The following is a 22,013-nucleotide window of genomic DNA, read 5'->3' as shown; positions in this document are numbered from 1 at the left end:
ATACACTTCTCCATCCATTTATGACTTATGGGACAATGACCAGCTGCAATTTTTTGCCTTGGCTTTACTCAGTAAATCATCTTGTATGAACATACTGTATTAAAAAACGCCTCTTCTAATCCTGTGCTTTTTCTCATTAATTCGATCTGACATGAGTATGTTTCTATACCTATATATAAATAATATATAACACATTTACAGTATTATGAGAATTTTAGTTCTTCCAAAATTGAGAAGGTGAAAAGGAGGCTTCATTGCAATATAAACAATGGACATAAGCTTCAAATTCCTAACACAGTAAGCAGAGAAATGTGTACACATTGCAAGTCATTAGTTCAAGCCCACCAGACATTTCCTGAGACAATTACCTTCGTTGCTATAAAATTTACTTTGTGCAATCCTCTGGAGCGTTACTAATTGCTTTTCTTAACCTCCAGAGATTAAAGGATTTTGAAATGAACATATAGACAAGTAGTGACTCTAATTTCAAATCTAAGCTTTATTAAGGCAAGCTCTGTTTTACAAAATAGGGTCATTAAGAGAATGTTTAATGTTGGAAATACCCAATCCCGATCTCCTCATCTTCCTCCAATCTTGAGAAATTGCACTTTCCCTATATTTTTTAAAAATGCGGTGCAACCTCAACTCATTTCCATCTGGCATCAGCTCTATGTCTCATCATCAAGGATACACATAACCATGTTGGCACTTGTTTCTCAAATCCTTTTCCACTAGGGGGTATGATAGACTGTGACTGCATTTCACAGTAAACCTTCTGTATGGTATTGTAATACTAAAGTGTACACACATGAGGGAGAAGATCAGGCATGCAAAGCTTGGTAGGTAATTTATGGAGATTTAAATCCTGTCATTCATAAATGTAATTATAACCTAAGGCTTAAAAGTGATATGGACCTTGCCATATTGACCATGCTCCAGCTCCATGTATTCAGATCGTTCATTTGTTGACAGGCAAAATGTAATAAGAATGTCGTTAGTCAGTAAAACAACTAATGAAAGGAAATACTTCTATTTTTCACAAATAATATTGTTTATTTCTCTGCATGTTGTGCACCCTCCCACCTTCAGATGAGAAATATAAACCCAAGAGGAGGGGACATTATTAAATCAGCAATCAACCTTCGAGTCATTCTGGTATAAACACTGTAATTATTTCATCTCTAGTAAACAGAATATAAGACAACAGCACATAAGGGTGACAATTTGCAATATGCTTTGAATGTCTTTGTTAAAAAAAAAAACACTACTATTATGGCTGAAGGCAACATTATTGAAATTAAAAAAAAACCTAGAAGTTGTGACAGCCAACAGAGGGGGTAATTAGTAAATTTCACATAATCAATTTAGCAGAAATTACATTTTGCTTTGGAAGAAGTCACCATTTATTAGCCTTGAAGCCAGACCTGCTTACCTTCATTCAAAAAAAATTCATAACAAAGTATTAGAAAAAAAGAAAAAATAATAATATGGTCCAGACGCCTTCTAAAACTCACAGTCTTCTCTTGTTTAGTTAAGTGTAAGTTCACTTATGTCAGAACAGTCAACTACAAATTTACACAGGTGTAATTGTAGCCACATACAGCTTGGAGGGAAAAATAAAAAAATCTGTTATAAAACCTTACTTTTCTAGATTAAAAGTGTTACTATCTAAAATTTTAGATCTCAATTGCGGCAGATGCATGTCTGAGGTGTAGGTTACGCTTCAGCCTGGACGTTGTGTTTTCCATTTCTGATTGCTTTTCCCTGCACAGCTGGCTGAGCGCTGGCGAGATGGAGCTGCCAGGCAGGAGGGATGCCCCCGCTACCGCCAGCATCCTCCCTCCCTCCCTCCCTCCCTCCTCTGTGGGAACAGTTTGTTTGCAATTCGTCAGGTCATAAACAATCCTGTGCACTTCAGTGAGCCTCCGTATTGCGAGTGATGTAAAGACAATTGCCATTAATATTAGCTAGGCTTCAGAGGGTTTGACAGCCACACGAAGAAGCGGTCTTATCTATCTAATTTAAAGTTTCTGGTTAGGAAGTATCAGGGGTGCATTTTATCCATCTTAGAACCTTTTTTCCAGGCTGGTTGCCCTCTTGTTAAAAAGTATTTTAAAAAAATATTTTGCAGTCAAATAATTACCGGTTTTGTTTAAATGTTCTCGTCCAACACATAACAAACAGCGAGGAATTCCCCAAAGGGCATCTATTGTTATTGAAATGTTTATTTATTGAGTGCTTTTACCAGAAGCCCCCCATGAGAAAAATCTCATTTTATGAGCTCCTGAAGCAGTCAGTTCCCAAAACATTGAGCACAAATGCAATTTAGACCAAGTAATCTCAAGGTCTTTTGTTTGCTTTTAAATAAACAGCAGAATACCAATATGCAAAGAGTTGTGACGAGAGCTGCTTTATTTTCTGTATTTTGTAGATATTCCTAGTGAAGCTGTGCTTATGTGGTGCTCAGGTGATTCCTTACATTCAAGCATTGAATTGCTACCATAGAGAAAAACACTATTCCATGTAGCAATATATGAGTGGGCATTTTAAATGATTCTGAGATTTCTTCTTTCTTGAAAAAGAATGGTGTTAGCTTGATATCATCCCACTTCCATAAGGATTTTTTTTCCCCACCCGGTTTTTTCCTCTTTGTTTCCGTATGTTTTCTCTTCAGTTGTAAGGACAAATAATAGTGCTTGTGACAACATGTACGTGGACTTGACTCAGATCCTGTCGTGTTCCTGGATTATCCAAGAGAATAGTGCGATGGTCCCTGCCAGGCTTCACCCCTCTCGCTGCCTGGGCTGGGTCACTGAAATGATCCCACTTTAATCTGTACAATTTGAATGATGCCATTAGGTGCACAACTGCAGTGAGCGGGGTTGGAGGACACCTGAGCGGGGAGTGAGCTCTGGGCGAGAGACAGAAGCAAAAAACACACGCAAGGGAAGGAGGGCAGGAAACTTTGTGTCTTTGCTGATAAAGCCAAACTGGAACTACACCGTGCTTGAAAGTTTAAGTTGGTTCCAGGTTCACAGCTATAATGGAATATGCAGAGTAGATTTGAGGGGAATATCTAAATACTTTTTCACCCTACCCTTGTCGTGGGATAGCTGTGTACTGGGTTGGTGCCTGCTTTTATTTAAAGCAGACTGCTAGTTACACTGTCAGTGTATGAGCAGCCAAAGAGGAATCATCATTTCTCTTAAGCTGGCAATGCAGAAAGAAGGACAGGGCAACAGTAGTTAAATTCAGTGTATGATATCATGAAACTCCCAGCTGCCTTTTAAAGTTGGATATCTCAGTGTTAGTGACAGAATTGGGGAATGACCTGAATTTTTTGTAAAGCAGTTGTCTCAAATAAAATATGCTTTTCAATTGTTGAGTATTGTAACCTAAAATATTACTTCAATTATGCTAATAAATGCTTTATAATTACCTAGCATTACTAAAATACGTTTCTTGATCATTAATGACTAGGGATCTGGAGTGCCCTTTACCAATAAAATCTCTGTGTTTTCTTTTTCTTGCCCTTCCCTAAGAGTATTTAGAAAAAAAAATGATGGATTAATGAAAGTTCCTGTTAACTCTGGTATAAGATGTTCACAGTGCATGCTTTGCTAGAAAAAGACCAAAAGAATGCTTCTTAGTGTGTTTCTTTTTGTCATCTCGAAACAAAGTCCTATGGTTAATAAGAATTTTTCTTCCTGAAATGGAAGAAGTTTAAAGGTATTTCTGTATAGGATATATGTGATGTAATTAAGCACACTTCCTTAAATGCTCTCTGTTGCATGAATGCAAAATATCAAGATGTTAGTAAAAGAATAATTTAATACTTCAAGCCCTGCAACAAAAATATTTTCAGGTTATTTCTTTTATGCAGCAGTTTTTCAGACATCATTCTTTCATAAGCCACAGCTGTAGAAGGTCAGAGCGTGTTACATGTGTGGTCCCAGCCAATGTACTTCACCATTTAAGCAGAGTTGTTAGTCATAGTATAAATGTAATTTTTTTCACTGTTTATATGAATAATAAAACCTTAGGAGCTCACATAATACATACTATGTCTGTAAACTTTTATAATGGTGCCAATATTTGTCTTTGTTGAGCCCTTGTGCTCTTTTCGTCTGTAAATTATCGTATTATATTTTCTACAGTCTCTTGTTAACTGGACATTTTCCTCAAAAATACAGTTACTATATATCCATGCATGTAATTTTCTTATGTTTTCAATACATATGGACTTTATTATTGTTTTAAGGATATCAGAACTAAAATTTATTTATTCCTTTCATCAGATATACATGTAAGTTGGATATTATTGGGATGGGTGTAGAATGAATGTAACATTACATACATGGATTTATTTTTCTTTAAAAATACACAAAGAAAGCTTTTTGTGAAATCCTGAATACTTTGCCATTCTTCATCTGCCTAATCATTACCTTCCTCTGTAAATGTATCATATATCTTAATACCAGAAAGGGCCATCAAAGTACACCCAAAAAGGTCACCACAGAGTCAATTGTTTCCCTTCATAAGTTATTCAAAGAGGTGATTACATCTGTTGTTAATAGATAAACACTTTGTGGTATCTTTCTGGTCAAAATCAGCCATTGGATCAGATATGTCCAAAATCTTTTTGCCACACATGTGTTTGCAGAATATGATCAAGATAAATCTTCCGAGTTTCTTCCTTGTCCCTCTGACTTACAGTTGTGACAACAGGACTAGACTTGTATTGATGTTAGGCACATAAAACATGAAACTACATGTGATCTTCTTTGGCTGCTGAATTCCAGTGATGGTTTATGCTTTACTTTGGTGAATAACAATTTCAGTGCCTCCAGTTCTCCATTTTCATAACAAGAATAGTATTTACAGGAGTGTTTTGAAGTTTAGTTAATGTCATTGAAATTCTTTCAGACAGGCACAAGATACACACAAGAAACCACAAGAGGTATAAAAATGTATGCAAATGTAGCTAATGAAGCAAGAGGAAGAGGGCTAAATGGTGTCTTAATAGTTTCTCCTTAAAAACCTATTTTGATAAGGAATATTATGCCCTGTCTCTTGATTAAGAATCTTATGTTTTTTTAATAATCTCTTCCAGCGTGCTGGGACCAGCTGTGACCTTCAGAGTGCACTCAAACCTCCAGAACATTTCCACTGCAGATGTTGCCAAAGCAGCAGGTAAGAGTCCTTGTTCTCCATTCCTAAACTGTGACCTCCCACACATCTGCTTAGCGGGCAGTGGCCCTAGAAACAGCACAGAGACATCCTATTCTCCCAGGAAGATTGACATTTAAAGATGGAGACTGTCTAGAGGTGAGTGACACATAGAGGAAATTGAAGAGTAACATCTGAGTCAATTAAAACTACCTGAGACTTCCTTGTTTGTTGAGTAAGTGGATTAAATAGAGACTTATAGTCAAGGTCTAGCACAGCGAAAAAATCATCAGTCTTGTCATGAACTCATAAAAAGAGATTGGTTGTTTCTAAATGAGGATTTAACACCTTCACTTTTACAATTCTTTTCAGGGAACAAAAGAATTACTACAGTTTAGCCTTAATTTCTGGATTAAAAGATAGTAGAACTATAACTTTGTTGGTGTGCTGTTTAGGCAGTTTCCATGATGAGTTAATCTTGAGAGTAAAAGTTGTATTTCTGGAGCTAAGCTACTTCTGAATAAGTAACACTGTTCCGAGGACTCTCATTGGCTTCTTGTCAACTTGGCTACTAACTGTATTATGGAGTTACTAGCTACAAGAAATAATTTCTGCAAAGTAACTGAATTTATAAGTGATTTGCTTCCAAATTACCCAATTGGTAGCTTTTGAAAATGAGTAAACAAGTTACAATGTTGCTTGAAAACAGAAATAAAATAATTCCATTTAAAACACCCCAAAACTGTACACTAACTTGCTATGCTTCACCACAGATTAATTTAGTTATAGAGAGAACTGGGGTAGTGCCCATGCCAGAACTTTCCTTTGCAGGACCCATTGGAGATGGGTCTTGCTAACTACTGTTTAGAGAGCAGGAAATGGGGTACCATTTTTCTTAAAAGGGTTTAACATGCCAAAAACCTGTCAAAGTACTATCAAAATTAGGAAATTGCAATCAAGTAATTATTGAATTATGTGACACCTGAATATATATCTTTTACATGGGAAAAATCAATACGGCTTTTTTACAGCAATGTCTTGTCTTGCAAATCTGTTGAACCTCTCTGAAGGGATCAACGAGCATGATGTAACTGGTAAAGCCTGTCTGGGTTGGCAAAGAATTTTGACAAAGTCTTTCACTAGAATTTTTAAGGAAACTAATTGTTTCTAAGAATGTGGAATATAGAACATGAAAATGGTGGATCAGTAATTGGCCAAGAGGCAATAAACAGAGCTTAAGAATAAATTATTAGATTTCTAAACAGCTAGAGATAGCAGAAAAGTGCAAGAATCTCTGCTGGGACAGTGACATTCAACATACTTATAAATGAGCTGGAAAAGAGGATGAACAGTGTGATGAGGAAGCCTACTAATGGTACTAATTGTTCACAATATCAAAGGTGAAAGTTGATCCTAGAAATGTACAGACTGAGTGACAGGACTCAAAATGGCGGATGAAATGAATTGTAAATTAGTGTAAAAAATGCATATGGAGAAAATAATTTCTTTACCTATGAAGTTATAGGTCTAATTAGACCATTACTGCTTTGGAGTAAGAACTTAGTGTAGTAATAGGTAATTGAATGAATACCAGTTGAAAAGGAAACTTTTTAAGAATTATGGGGAAAGGAATAGAAAACAACACAATAGCATTTGTCCTTGCATAAATCTGTGGCTTGCCTGTATTTATATACAACATAGAGTTCTGCTTCTCCTACCTTAGAGAGGTTGGAAACTCTGGTTGAAATGAAAAGATTTGGAGAAAGGCAGAATGCATGACTGTAAGTGTGGATATCATGCAATAAGGCAGGAATCTTTATTTTGGAAAAAAAAAAAAAAAATGAGTATGGAATGACAAACATCTGTCAAGTCCAGAGTGACACAGTGAATGTGAATGGGATTGTGCAGTGGCTCTTACAATGCAAGAATAGATGAAACTGGTAGAAAATGGGTTCAGAATGCAGTTTTTAGCTTTGGCTTTTGTGGATAATGAAATTAACTTGTGTTCAAAAATGTACATGTGAAGAAGTGCATGGAATAGACATCCACTGCAATCTAGTAAGTCCATAGAAACCTTCTGGAGGATCCTGATGTGCCTTGGCCTGTTCCTAGCAAGTATAAGTACTGTGACTGATTTATTTCAGCAAAACTCAAGAATTAACATTAGCTTTTCTCTTACCCCTGGCATTGTTTTCAACTTTCTTAACTTAAATATTGCTGGCTAAGTAGGGAGGTTGTGGGGACAAAAAATGTTACCTCAGAGAAAGTTCTACAGATTCAGCAATTTAAACTAATATTTTATACTGTAATTTTATCTACTCTATATATTTGTATCCAGGCACAACTTTTGTGTGTTTAGTACATTAAGATTTTCAGGTTTTGGTGGATGCAGAAAGAGGTTTGTAGGAGCCTTATGTCAGCTGCTCTTGATATGTCACCATGGCCACAGTATTGTTATAACTAAACCTTGTGTTTGCCTTTTATAAAAGAAACAAACAAACAAAACCCCAAACCATACCCAAACAAAAACCAACTAACCAACAAAAGCACAACAACAACAAAACACACCACCATCCACCCAGAAAGCCCCCCATCACAACAGAACACACTCACAATTCTATCCATCCATCAAACATCTTAAATTTTAAAAGTATGTAATTTTTCTTTCTACCCTATAAATAAGGTTGTAGTAGCTTGGCAAGGTAGTCACTCAGTAGTTCATTTATTTTCAATAAGTTTTGTACTTGCAGATCTCTGAAGCCAAAAATAAATTCAGTTAAAAGATCAACAGCAGTATATACTTAAAGAATTTTGTCAGGATTTAGTTGTAATTAGAAATTTTAAAAGTCAGCGGTATGCTGAAGAAAAGCATTCAAAAAACTTAATTTACCCAAGAAAACCAAAGCAGAATAAATCAATGTGTACTTCCAGGGTAGGCACAAGTAAATGCATTACTCCATGGTGTATTGCTATTAGGTAACTTGACATGCAGCCAGGAACTCTGGAAACAGATCTTGTTTACAGAAAATGACCAAACTGACAGAAGAATTTCACTGTCCATCATGTCCCTAGAAACAAAAACAGTTTAGAAATGCAGGTAATCAGATGCAATAGTAATTGTGGGAATGTAAATTATCCAGATTTACAAAAAGGAATTAATTTGTGTAGATGTTATGTACATGCATGTCTCACTAATACCACAGGAACAATTTCTATGCAGGAGTTTGATCTTATTATTCATGCAGTATAGATTTTTCTAACCAAAATGGATAAATTGCATATTTTCCTTGCATTATTTAGGTTTAAATACAGGGAACTACATTTAAAATTTTCCACCTTCCTCTGTGGAATTTGGCACACGTGCAGGTTAGAAAAGGCATGGGATTCTTTAGCAACTTTGCAAACAGATGAATGACTTAGAATATCTAGTAAAAAAATTAGAGATATAGGCATATGATAATAAAAATGGTTTCCTATGTTTTCTGGGATTTCGAGATTCATTCTTCTTGGTGTACACAAGACCCAGCTTGAGGAAATATAAAGCTCTCTAAAATCCTCAGCCATGTTCTTGCTGATAAAACTTGTTTTTTTTTCCAGTAATCCACAGTTCCAATTCTGTGTAAATGTTTTGATTTTTTTTCCCCCATTTTCTCAGGCTACATAATTATATGGGAAAGCTGACAACAGACTAATTTAAAGTTGTGAATAGCTTGCTTTCTCACATTAACAATACCTTTATTTGCTCTTTGACTACTGAGCAGAAGGGCAGCCCATGTTTTGCTAGTGTCGCATGCTTTGACATTCATAATATAAAACATATCTTGCATCAAGTAGCTGTCCTCTGGCCTATTGCTGTTTAATAAGTCAGGCTCTGTGGTGCAATGTAATTTCATCTCAACGTTTTGAAGAAATAAACTTTCTCTAGACATAGATGACCTGCTCTAGAAGTAATTACACTTGGCACATGACATCATTTAGACAAATGAATGTGGATTTCATTTCTCTTCAGTTTAAAGGTTAGGAGAAATCTATCAGTGAACAATTATCTGCAAGATAACTCTGTTTATATAAAATTGTAATATAGTCAATATAGTAATGAGCAATGAGTTTGATTTTATACAGCTTTATAAGTACTCCAGAATCCCATCGTTTATGCAAGCCATGTACACTAACAGTGATAATTAGAAAAGAGGAACCTGCTGAAGTTTCTGAGCATAGGATTTTAGTATCAGATGGCTGTAATGATCACATATATACTGCACACATGAAAACAGGATGCAGGAGAGAAAAGTCCTTGTGCACAGACACTCAGCATTGCTTAAATGAAATTAAAGCATTTGCTTACGTGTAGCTGCAACCTTTCGCTAGTTAGAATCATGGTTACATTTTTCTGGTATTCTATTAGCATGCAACAGTTTAGGCGATATAAAAACTGGAGACTGAAAAGCAAGGGGATGTATGCATAATGTAAGGCATATTAGTGATAGGGGATAGATAACAAAGCAAAAAGTAATGCATAACCAGATAGTAAGGAAATAATAGGTTTTGTATGCAGGTTCTTGTGTATAAGATGTATTGTGATGTACACCATTGTGGAGAGTCAGAAATCTTGATTTCATTTTTAAAACATGAATTTTGAAGATGCATTAGAATATCAAGAATATATTTTTTTTCCTAAATTTCTTTAACTTTTAGCTAAACTATTGATTTGGTTTGATTTTTTTTTTTTTGGTTGGTTGGTTTTGTTTGTTGGTGTTTGTTTTTTTTAATTTTGCTGTTGCTTTGCTGGTGAAGCCCACATTTTCACGAAGTGCATGGCTGATAGGGAATATTAATCATAACTTAGGGAACGAGGTGTTGAATCATATCACCTTGTTGTCTAAAAGTTATTTCTCTGCCAGCTTTCTAATTCTGCAAAAACTAATTCCACTGTAAAAAACTCCCACAAATGTAAAAATACTGTATTACCATTAAAATCTAACGAGAAAGCTAATTTGAGTAAAGATGCTGCCTCAAAAGCATTGGAATGGTTAAAAAAATACATATAGAATCCTTCAGCAGTTTTAAACAATGGCAAATGATTAAATTTGTAAACTTACAGATTTGAGATTTGCCATCTACCAATTTTGGTCATGTCCCAGCTGTGATGAAATATCCATGCCAACAAATATTGCAATGGAACTTCCTGACATCGAAAATGAATAGATCTTGCTAAAATTGCAGCTCTAAACAGACAAAACATGATCCCTACCTTTTAGCATTAAACAGTCCTTCTGAGATGTAAAAGATACTTCAAAACCCTGAGAGTTAACTTACCCCATCTGATTATTTAAGCTGATGGTGTCTTATCGGTTTGGAGTGGTCCAAGATGTCACAGTTTTAATCTTGATTAGGATGCCTAAATGGCCAGTCGTATTAGTGACCCTGGATTCAGTTGGTGAAGAAGGTGTTTATGCCATATTCTTCCTCTGATATGTTTCTGTTGCTTGGCAAGTCTGAGCTGTGTTTATAGGCATCAGAAACTTACTCTTCTAAATACGTAGGCCTAAGTAGCTAAATCACAGGTCTAATTACAAGGGCTTTTGGTTCCCATCACACCCTACAAACCTTTAATGACCTTGGACAGTTAGCAGGATTGAAATACAGAATTTTCTGATGGACAAGAAATTTAAAATTCAGAGATTCCAGACAGTGAAACAACTCACCTGAGTTAAAATAAAAAATTGTTCCATGTTCTTCTTCAGCTTGAATGTAGTGGTGAGGAACCCGCCTTACACAGTCACTGCAGAAATCTGTCTACTTCTCCTGTTTCTTATGCACATTCAGCAAAATCACAGTTTTGTCACACATACAATCTGGGCCCTGGTAGAAAGGACAGAGTCTCTAGCATGAACATATTTTGATTTCCTTATAAATTCAGTGCTACAAATATCTATTATAAATATATTTTAAGTGACTGAACTGTGAAAGTGCAAATGGTTGGTTAAAGCTATAGTCCTCGGATGCATTTTTTAGCTGTTTGCAGCAATTGTTTGTGTTAGCCTTCAGTATAATTGAAATATACATTTCAACTTTTAGCAGATCAAATCTAAGTCTAAAATATTGCAAATGATTCATATGACTTCTGTTCATTCCAGTAATGAAATGTAGTCTTCTTTTTATCGGTGAAATGGAGTTATCTTTCCAGCTTGCTGCATAATAGAAATAAATATAATAAAAAACACATTTATGGCATAAATGCTTGCATACCTCTTAATTTCATGGTCTGAAATTTGGCAAAACACAACACAGAGGGAAGATAATTTCCTATCGATTAGAGAATCAATTGATGAGGATCTGGTGTACAAGTTAAACTGAATGTTCTAGGAATGCTGCAGAGGCTCTTTGTGCTCTCTGGCCAGTAAGTATTGACCATACCAGCATTGTTGAAATAAACATGATAACTGTATATTATCATCCATTATTAGGAAGGAAAATTTTCTAGAAGGTTCTCAGGAGAATGAAAGAGAGAGAACTATCTTCAAATTTATCTTCTTCTAATGTAACTCTTTATCTTCATATAGTAAAACTACATGTGATGTGTATGTGTGAAGAATATATAAATGTAAAGGAGGGACACTAAGAGAAGGAATAGCAGAACAATGAGGAATAAATCAGCAACTGTGAGAACAAGATTATGTAAAGTTTTATTTACCTATTCATATATTTAGTTAAAAGCATATTTAGAATAATTGTTATTACTGATTCATGTCTTATAAGCATTTTGTTTCCATGGGCGAATTTGAACAAAAACTGTGAAACATCATTTAAGGTAGTGAGTGTAGAATGCTGGTCATTTTCACTTGTGGTTAAGCTCTGTCTGGCCTTTGTTTCTTTTTAGAACATGGTTGGTTAATTGTTGAATGTTCTTTGCATAATATATTTCACTAAACTACATGTAACCTGGGAATGTATTATTCCTTGTACTGCTGCTTTTGCTGTTATACTGAAACTTGGCAATGACTGTTTTGTTGTTTTGGTTCCAGCAAAACCCATCTTCTTTTTTGTGGCAACTGTCAGTGCCAATGAGTTCTATATCATCAGAAGCAGGAAACTTCAATTTCTGCTTAATAAGTTTTTGTTTTCTCTAAGAAGTCCTTGTTCTCACTAAATGGCTATAACCAGCCTTGGTTGACTTGTTGATTTTTGGCATAAACTTTGCATGTCTTGTGAGAAGTCTCAGAAAGATGAACTCTGTGGCTTCAGTCACAATCGTGTGTGCTGGCATACTGTCTTGGTGTCCTTTTCCTAACCTACAACCACAACTAACAGTTGTTTTGAAAGTACTCATTGGCCAGTCATTGTCAGATCCCTAATTCAGCCGTGATGAAGTAAACAGAACAAGAAGAAAGTCTACAGCTGATTTCCTTCTCTCTGTCTAGATTTTTGTAGACCATGCATTTAGGTGTCTTTCTCTCTGAGATGGTAACAAAGAGTGCATTTATGAATAATTTGAAGTTCATCTTCAAAGTGAACTGACAGCTTCTGTGTTGGAGACTTTGAGCAATGTAGCCAGGGGGCTGTGAGGTCTATCTGATTTCACTTTCTGTTGCCCTGGTTTAAGGAGGGTTACAATTCTTTAGTCTCCAATGTGAAATATAAAAGTTTGACAGCTCTTTTTCTGTTGATAGCTCTCTTGGTACAAATCTTGATTTCTTCTACTCAGGCCTCCTTAGTTCACATTGTCCTTTTTCATCTCTTGACCCTTCTGTAGTTGATCAATTCCCTTTCACCTGCTGTATTGTCAAATCTATCTGAAGTATTTCCCTCAAATCCTACCATTGCTGAATAAAGGATGTCATTATATTTTTGAAGTGTTATTCAGAATCTGAACTGTCTCCTGCACTACCAAATGTCTGATAGAATGATTAATGAATTTAGGAGATGGCATTTCTTTCCCATCTTGTTCTTCTGTTGAAAAACCAAGTGAGTATTAGCAGCTGTGGGGGTGCTGCCATTTGGTAAATGTGCCTAAATCCTGAAGAATGGCAAATGTCTTTGGTTATGACGCTTCTCCAGTTACTCCCTTCTAATTCTGATATTCATTGCTGTGATTAGTAAAGATGGATTTTTTTTTCATACACCTCTCTCCTCTAAAATGACTGTGAGTTATCTAATTTAGAAAGAAATCATCTTGCTTTCAACCAATTTATGTTGTAACCGAAAACTTCAGAACTTCTTTTTGTCCACTCTGTAAAGCGCAACTTATTCCAGCAGAGAAATTCCTTAATCAAGCCTCTTAACTACTGGGAACTCTAAAGATAGTTTGTCATTTTATAGACTTGAGGAGGAAAACAAGAGCTAAGTAGGATTATGTAGCCCATGTTCTTCAATTAAAGCAATCGTGGTTCATGTCATTACATTCTGATGCGTATTTTGCAACAACCTTTCATAGAAAACCACCAGGTTGCTATTAAACTAAAATGAAGACAAGCACACCATTGGTGTAGTATATATGTTAATATCTCAGAAGACAGTAGCTGATACCTGAACCAGTCCGTTCTGTCAAAGGTTCAATAGAAAGGCCAGAACTGAAACTTAGAAAAATACATATCTGCAAAGATTGATTTGCAGCTATTCATGTGTTTCTGTTAGCTGCTTTTTCTGAAATCTATAGGCAGGCCTATGAAGACAGGTAAAAATTAGTTGTCTCTTAAATTAATTTATATCATGATTTAAAGGTTAATAATGATTTTAAATTTGACTTTTTAAAAGAGCTCTCTGGTAATATAACTAAATGCGTTGTAACAGTGAGGGTAGAATTCATCTAACCCAGTTGCAGTTGTCTAAGCATTTATTAAAAACTAGTTGTCTAAATTGCCTCTGCATTCAAAGAAAAAAAAATAAATCATATGAACATCTCCATCATATGGAGATGCTTATCTTATGCACTTATGATAGGTGACTTAAAGTAGATAAGAGAAACCCATCAGAGATATCCACACAAGTGTATAGATGTTGATGATGGGACTGCCATGCATAAATACTGCAGATAAATCCAGGAAGATTGGCTGAAGTCAGGATTGTAGAATTTAGTGCAGTGAAAGGTTTTCAGGCTCTTCCTGTGGTCTCTAGTTGGTAACATATTAAAACATATTTTTTCTGTTGCTAAGTCTCTTAAGTCTTCTGATGCAAATCCTCATTTCTTCGTTGTAAGCCTCCTTCATTCACATTGCCCTTTGGTAACATATTCAAAGCTCTTTAAGAATTCAAAATTAATTTAAGGTTAAGTAAATTTACAAAGATTTAAACTTTCATAAATATTACCACGTATAATATTGTAAAGCACCCAAACTCCTGCAGTCAGCTTGTTCACACCTACAGCTGGTAATGCCAAATGAAACTGTCGTGTAGTGTAAGTGCAAAGCGGTTTTCTTTCAAGTCCAACAAATCTCCCAATGCACTCTTGACCGTGGAAGTGAAAAGTGTTTTTCCATATTAAACTTTCGACCTATTTCCTTTCACAGATGTTTCAAACAGACATGTACATTTGAGAACAGTTTTCAGCTGATGTAAATCAACAGTTAGATGCACTGAAGTCTGTAGCACTGAGAAAGCGTGGTTGAAATGAAGAGGTATTTATTTTTGTATAGCAGAAGTATTATGGAGTCCCACTGTGAACATGGAATCAGAAAGTCCCTATACTAAAATATTTGAGACCTAGATTTCATTCTAATTTAAATCAAAGCCAGCAGAGATCCCTAAACCTGAGACAACCTGCTTAATGTTGTGTTTCATCCTATTATTTAGCAAAATAGCTTCTATTCAGTTTTGTTACGATAAGCAACACATTTTCTTGGAAAATGGAAATAAATATGAAGTATGGCATATAAACAATAGTACTTACAATTAGACATCTTTAAATGTTATAGTCCTTTAATAAAATTTATATAGTTTTGTTCAGTGCACTTAAAAGACTATCTCTGCAGCAGATGCTAAGCACATTAAAAGAAATTATTTAGGAGTGTTACAGTAAGAAGAAATCTGGCAAGGCAGGTACATAAAAGGCACCTTTTGTGTAGAGAATAGGTAGGATGATCTAATTTTTTTGGTGAATAAGTGACTTGAATTTTTAGGTAAGCATAAACAACTAAAGTACCCCTAATTTAGATCAGATAGTATTGTAACCTAACCTTTACCTGGAAATGAACAGTCAGTACATTTTTTTCCATCCAGAAATCAGGCAGATTGATTATAACTTTTGAAAATTTGGAACAAGATAAACCTAAGAATTTCAAACTATGCATGCAAATAAACATTAGGCACCATGAGGAACAGGGGATAATGTTCTATTTTAGTTGGTACAAACAGGAAAAAAGTTGTCTAGTTGATACAAATAATACCCTATTTTTAATAAATGAAACTGGATGATTAGCAACTTCGTGATTGTAAGTGATAGCTTTCATATCAGCAAAATAATAAAAAATGAAAAATAGCTGTTATTTAAAGCACGAGAAAAAAAAAAAACAAACACACAAAATCAATTACATACAGAATCATCTTAGAATCAGGCTGTCATCCCATTTTGCTGGAGAAAAGTAATAATATGAAAAGGCACTTCTCCGGAAACACGGTGTTTTGGTAACGGTGTGTAAGGGCAGCTGACCCAACCCTGGGAGCAAGCTGTTCTCTTGGTAGAACACGATTTATGGGATAACATCTTGGGGAGGAGGCACAAACGTGACCTGGGATGAAAGAGCTGGGCTGAAAAAGGCTTAGTTAGGAGGTCCAGAGGATTCACGTGTTATCCGTCTTGAAAATAGCCACTTGCACGACCTTTTACTGCTGATAGCTCATGGAGGAATGTATCTGAGAGGGGATATAACGAGCTCTTGACAGTGAGACAAGGAATTATTTGAGAGCTTTGGGAGAGTTTTTGAAGATAAGGGAAGTTTGTTGGCACTGCTCAGAAGGGCGCACTTGTCAGAGATATTCAGTCCTGTATTTTAACATTGCCGTCATTTTGAGCAGTCTTTCTCCCATAGGTTGAAGGCTGCTCCAGCAGCAGCTGCTGCTACCTGATAGCCTGCACAATTGTTAGGGAACATTGGACCTACAAGGCAAGTCATCTGATGTTCATGAATACTGTTTCTGGACTGTCTGTGGTCAAGAAAGTATTTTTATTTCCCCAGGTTTTCATGAACTCCAGTTATCAATTCTGACATGTAAGATAAGATGGAGTCAGATTTATAAACCTTTGATCTTGTTTTTATTTGGAAATTATGTTTTCCATTATCTGACAAAAATTATATGCAGCTTTTAGAGATTAATGACCATTGTAATAATCTGCAAATACTTAATCTTTCTAGCACTATCTAGTCTTTAGGAGAACATGTTAAATCCTGTTGTTCTCTTTGGAAAAATATTTTCTATGAAGGTGAACATTCCAGATTAGGAAAAATTGTATGGCTTTATGTTGGCGGAAGTCAAAAGACGTGCCAGATTTAATCTAGCCATAGATTTTCAAGAACTACATGTAAATACTCTGCGCCTCTATTTTCTTGATTGTCATCCCAAAATACTAGTATGAAAAAGTTTTTTATGAAAATAAAAATAAAAGCTATATAATTTTTTAAGTCAATTCAGAGGATAGACGTTGATGTTCTGTAGCGTCATCATAATCATTTGTATGTCTTGTATTTTTTTCCTGGTTGTATAAGTACAACATAATCAGGATGACAACAATCACAAAATCAAATAACCCATCTAGTGGGTTATTTATCCTGTCCCTCAGAGCTGCGATGGGATTGGCTGGCAGGAGATCATATCACTGATGTTTGATACTCTATTCAAAAAAAAAAGACAGATGAGAAAAAAATGTGTATGCCAAAATCCAGAGGGTGCCTCTTGGCAAAGTTTTATAGACATTTTAGATCAGTAACAAGAAAAGGTAGGTAGCTACACCCCATTACTCCTTCCTAAACAGCCAGGTAATTACTTTTGGCATTTTGACAAGTGTTTGCTGGAATGAAGGTCAAAGCTGTCAGCACAGAAGATCTATGCTAATCTGCTCAGCTGGAGAAGACTCAGGTAGCTAATGTTTTGTAATTAGAAGTTGCGGAAACCTGTTTTCACTGTAGTTTTTTTGCTGAGTGTAAGTGAACTAATCATATAGAGTAATTTCATTTATCATAGTTTACAAAATTGGTTAGATGGATGCTTAAGCATACAATGTGAAATTGCAGAAATATGGGAAAACTGATATTGTGGTACAAATGAAATATATATTTATATGCACATACACATATGTGTTGTGTTATATATGTCCAGTGTGTATATTATATACATGTGTATTTGGCTAGGCATATACACAGAGGTGCTTAACACTAGTACTTTTAATGTACCAAGAAAAAATATTAATAATGAAAAAAAAAAGATAAAAGAAAATGTGTATTTATTGTAATAGATAACACCGCAAAATGTTGCTGGAAATTTCATATGCAAAAATTTAAATGCATGCAAAAACCTCCAGTTTTTCTTTTGGAAGTTATCAATATCACTTCATTCATCAGTACTCTGTAAATGGACTCTTATAACGGATTTTAAACTGATAAAAGTACTTTAACAAAATACAAGAAAACAAGCAAAAGAACCCCCAAACCAAATAAATATATTAAAACTATTATGAAAACAATGAAGATTTTTATAAAACGTATATTTTGTTTTGTAATGTTGATTGCCTTTTCATAGTGTTCTATTCCTGTTTTTATAATGCTAAACTAAAAAAGATTCTTTTTCTCTTTATTGTGCTATTCTTTCAGCTACGGAGATTGTGTGCGTGTTTATATGTCTAAGAGACAGAAAGAGATAAGCAGGCAATTTTTCAGAGGAGCTCAATGTGTTCGGCTATGGTCCGAAACCCCAGCTGAGACCTCTAGTCTGCAGTGATTTCACACACGTTTGCCTGTTCATTCCCTCTGATTTTGCTTCTTGAACTGAAATACTTAGTACAGGTATATTGTGACCATGAAACACTTCCCATGCATGGAGAAAGAATGCAAAACTTCAAAAAGTAATGGTTTTGGGCAGACTGGCACATACCGTGAAAATGCAGGTCAGGATTTGATGGCCTAATCCTAGACATAAACCTAATAAGATAAAGTTGCAGCGTTTCAGTGGTTGCAGTTGGAGCTGGACTGGAACCTTATAGGAGTAGCAGTTAAAAGGGATGATTTTTTTTCAGAGTCATTTTTAACCTCGATCAGCTTTGCCAGACAAACCATTGAACTGCCACCAACAAAGAGCCATAGGGATGCAGCACTGATGAAAATATTCCTCTAATGCTTTTTGACTTTACATGTAATTCAGAGCAGATAGATAAATAGAAGGAAAAAAAAAAAAAAAAAAGATAAAGCCATAAATCCATAAATCTAGGTCTAAAGAGCAGTAAGTCCATCTGAAACATACTTCAGTTGAGAAAAAGATGCTGTTTTCTTCTGGATTTCATGATTTTATTTTTTTTTCCAATTGCTAAATCATTGCAGGGAACCCAGCATATGAATAATTTTGTAAAGATACTAGGAAGTGCCTCCTTCCCTCCCCTCTACCCCCACTGCCATCCTTCCTTCTCTGAATAGATTGTGTGTTTTACATTATTCCATCTGACATTTCTTTCCTTGGCATTTTTCCTCTTCAGGGGAATCACCACGTATTCATTCTCTTCTTTCATTGCCATTTAACAACTTGAGGGTATGTTCTCTGCCCATGTGCAGCACTCTATGGCTGTAGAATTCTCGTTAACATTAATGGGAAACGAGCAGCTAAAATCAGCCACACTGGGTGTAGTTACGACCCTTGGCTGTAAAATGGATTGGGATGTTCAAACAGGAATTATTTCCATTTAAGAACTGAGAAATAAACCAGCTTATTAAATTATTTTATGTTAAAAGTATTTTAACACTAATTTTTTAATGTGTTTCAAATTGAGAAATCCCACCTGCTGTAGAAGCTCTTATTTTATGTTACAACATGCTTTCAAAGTTACGTGACATTTTAAGCACATAAGCTGTCTTTCACTTGGCATCTCCCAGGACTCTGCTTTCTATAAACCTTAGGAAAATGTGTTAACAATTATTTTTTGATGGTAAGTTAATGATTTGTTAACTTAACTGTAAAGAATCAGATGCCCCTCTCAGATTTTCTGATTTAAACATGAATGAATTTAAATGTTTGCAACGGTTGGCTCCGTCCTCCTGTGATTCTGCTTTTCTTTTCTGTTCCCTTTTGCTCTCATATTTTACCCAAGACTCTTTTCATACTGGCAGCAGAGTTCTCATAGGATAACCAACCATCTGAAATCAGGGGAATGGGCAAAAAAAGAGCTGAAAGCTGGGAGATGTGGGAAACCCAGGACATCAGAGGTACATGTAGCTGATTCCAGAACTAGCAGTATGGACGAGGAAGCTGATCCTCTTTGGTTGTTACTCAACTGGAGATGAGGCAGAGTTTGCATATTTATCACATCACTTTTTTTTTTCTCCATATTGCTTCAGTTTTTCTGACTCCTTGCCAGAGTGAATAAGTGCATTCATCTTTCACATTATAATGGTTTCTTGGTGTGTTGCTTGTAGGTAAAGAGTATCACAGAGTTTAAGAACTCTAATTTGCTGTCTTCTGTTATGCTGTTATACTGATATCTGTTATATACTGCTATCTGTTATACTGCAAACAATCATAAATGTTAGAATTGGCATGTATTTATGTGTAGAGGCATATGTATCAAAATGAATTATAACTTGCCCTTAAGAGTTTTAAACAAACTTAGTGGAGTATTGCCATACAGTTAAATCAATCTTTGCTTTAGACAGAAGGCAATAAGTATCTAAGACTTCTCATTCCAAAAGACATTTACATCTCAGACTTCTTCACTCAGAAAAAGAAAAAAGTGTAAATGGAAGCTATCAAGACAGAATGGTTAGTAACACAGCACACAGTCCACAGCCTGTTTTCACTATCACATGTATACTTTCCAGTTCAAATTCTGGTACCCTTAGGAATAACAGCTATTTGGTTCTTAGTGTATATCTCATAATGGCTGTCAGCTTCTCACAGAATGTGCTGTTGCTGCTGAGCATCCTTCATCCCCCCAGTTCCTCTTCTGTATAAACACATGCAATTCACACCTCTTCATTTAACCACTGTTAGTGGTTGGTATCGCAAGAGGTAAAACTGAGTTTGGGGTAGATCCCTGTAGAGATGTGAAGGCTGCTGTTGGCAAAGCCCAACCCTCATCCAGGCAGTTACATGGGCCAGGTTGTTTGTGTTGATACTTACACATATTAAAATTAGATAGTACATTTATACCTCTTACATTTAAAGCTATTTATATGTAAAGATATTTTGATATCTTTATCTCATTAAACAGGTAAAACCAGGAAGGCAATGTACATATTTAAAATGAAAAAAAAAAAAAAAAAAAAGTGAAACCAGCTATATTTGTTTCCATAGTCTTTTCCTTCTTTTCCTTTTGAACACTGCTGAAGATACATGGCTAAAATAAACCAAATATGATCATTCATAGAAACCAATTCCAGCAAACATCACTTTGTACAGATTTTAAATGTAGTGTGTCTTTCTCTGAGTAGTTCCCAAATTCTTTTTTCCATGTCTGAACTGCAGTCATAAGAAAAAACAAGGAATTGCATCAGATTTCCACTCTTCACTGTTTTATTCAGACACAGTTATACCTGATAGATATGCAAAAATATCACACTGCAATGGTATGATCTTGAAAGTTTTTATGTTTGTAACAACTTTGTGCATTCTGCACTTTCAATCTGTCTCCTGTTCATGGATCTCAAAGAGTCCTTGAGCATGTTCCAAAATGCACAGATGGGTTCTGCCCCTGTGCTAAGGGCAGGGAAGTCACATTGAACCAGAGCTGTTGTCGTGACACTTTTTAGAGGCTGGTATTTATCATGATTAATCAAAATGTCTGTGATTTATGGTGAAATAGTTATTTTTAGTTCTGAAAGTTGTCCAAATTTCCTAAAATATTGGCATACAGAACCTCTAATAGTAAATGTGGTAGCACACAGAGGTAGATTATGCCTACATAAAATATCTTCCATATCTTATTTCCAAGGATGCTTAAACTTTCAAGAGGCCATATGTCTATGGGTCTGACAGTTATCTTTTCTCTAGGAAGATTTCTGGGAAGATTATATGAAGAAAAATTCACTTTAATATTTTAGGTTTCTGATGAATCCTGATTGAGGATTGTCAAATTCAGATACGACATTTATTTTGATTGTTAGCTTAATTTATATGATAGGATTTTTGTGTATAGAAATGGCAGTGTCTCTGCACTTGACATGTCATAAACCAATCAAACTTTTCATAAGTGTGCTGGGCTAGCTCATCTTTTATACTAACCCTGGAATATTTCTTTTGAAAACATTGCAAGTGAAAACATGACATTCTAATTTCCTTTTTTATTAGTGTTATTATTTTAGTTTATGAACATTCTTTGCTGGTTTCCAACATCTGCTCCATTTTTAATATTTTAGGGCATAATTTCTCACATTTTAGTAGAAGACATTTCTTTTTATCTGTAATTAAATCCGTAACATTTTATTCTCTGAATGTTATTATGGATTGTGACTTAAAGAGGCTCCTAATATCAATTTAGTTTAAGGATTTAGTTTATTATTCATTAATTTTGTGTTCATTGTAATAGCAGTAATCATTATTAACTCATTGGGTAGGTATGAGGGTATCATGTAAACTGTATTTCCATAGGAATTCAGTTTATTAGTCATCTTTAGCAAAACATAAAAAGCCATTCATGCATTAATGCTATCACT

The 22,013-nt window shown here is 35.3% G+C and overlaps 1 protein-coding gene across 3 annotated transcripts in view; it reads left to right on the top strand.

The window, feature by feature from the left end:
- PTPRN2 (protein tyrosine phosphatase receptor type N2) overlaps positions 1 to 22,013 on the top strand; it is a 647,850-nt gene that overhangs the window by 287,237 nt on the left and 338,600 nt on the right. For all 3 annotated transcript variants that reach the window (XM_065050472.1, XM_065050473.1, XM_065050471.1), the window contains one exon: positions 5,114 to 5,193. In XM_065050472.1, coding sequence (XP_064906544.1) covers positions 5,114 to 5,193 — 80 coding nt within the window. The remainder of the gene's footprint in view (positions 1 to 5,113; positions 5,194 to 22,013) is intronic.

This window comes from Columba livia, chromosome 2 (genome assembly GCF_036013475.1).
Source record: "Columba livia isolate bColLiv1 breed racing homer chromosome 2, bColLiv1.pat.W.v2, whole genome shotgun sequence".
In the NCBI taxonomy this organism is placed as follows: domain Eukaryota; kingdom Metazoa; phylum Chordata; class Aves; order Columbiformes; family Columbidae; genus Columba; species Columba livia.
Note: the sequence above shows the minus strand (reverse complement) of the source record. Positions and strands in the feature narration are given on the sequence as shown.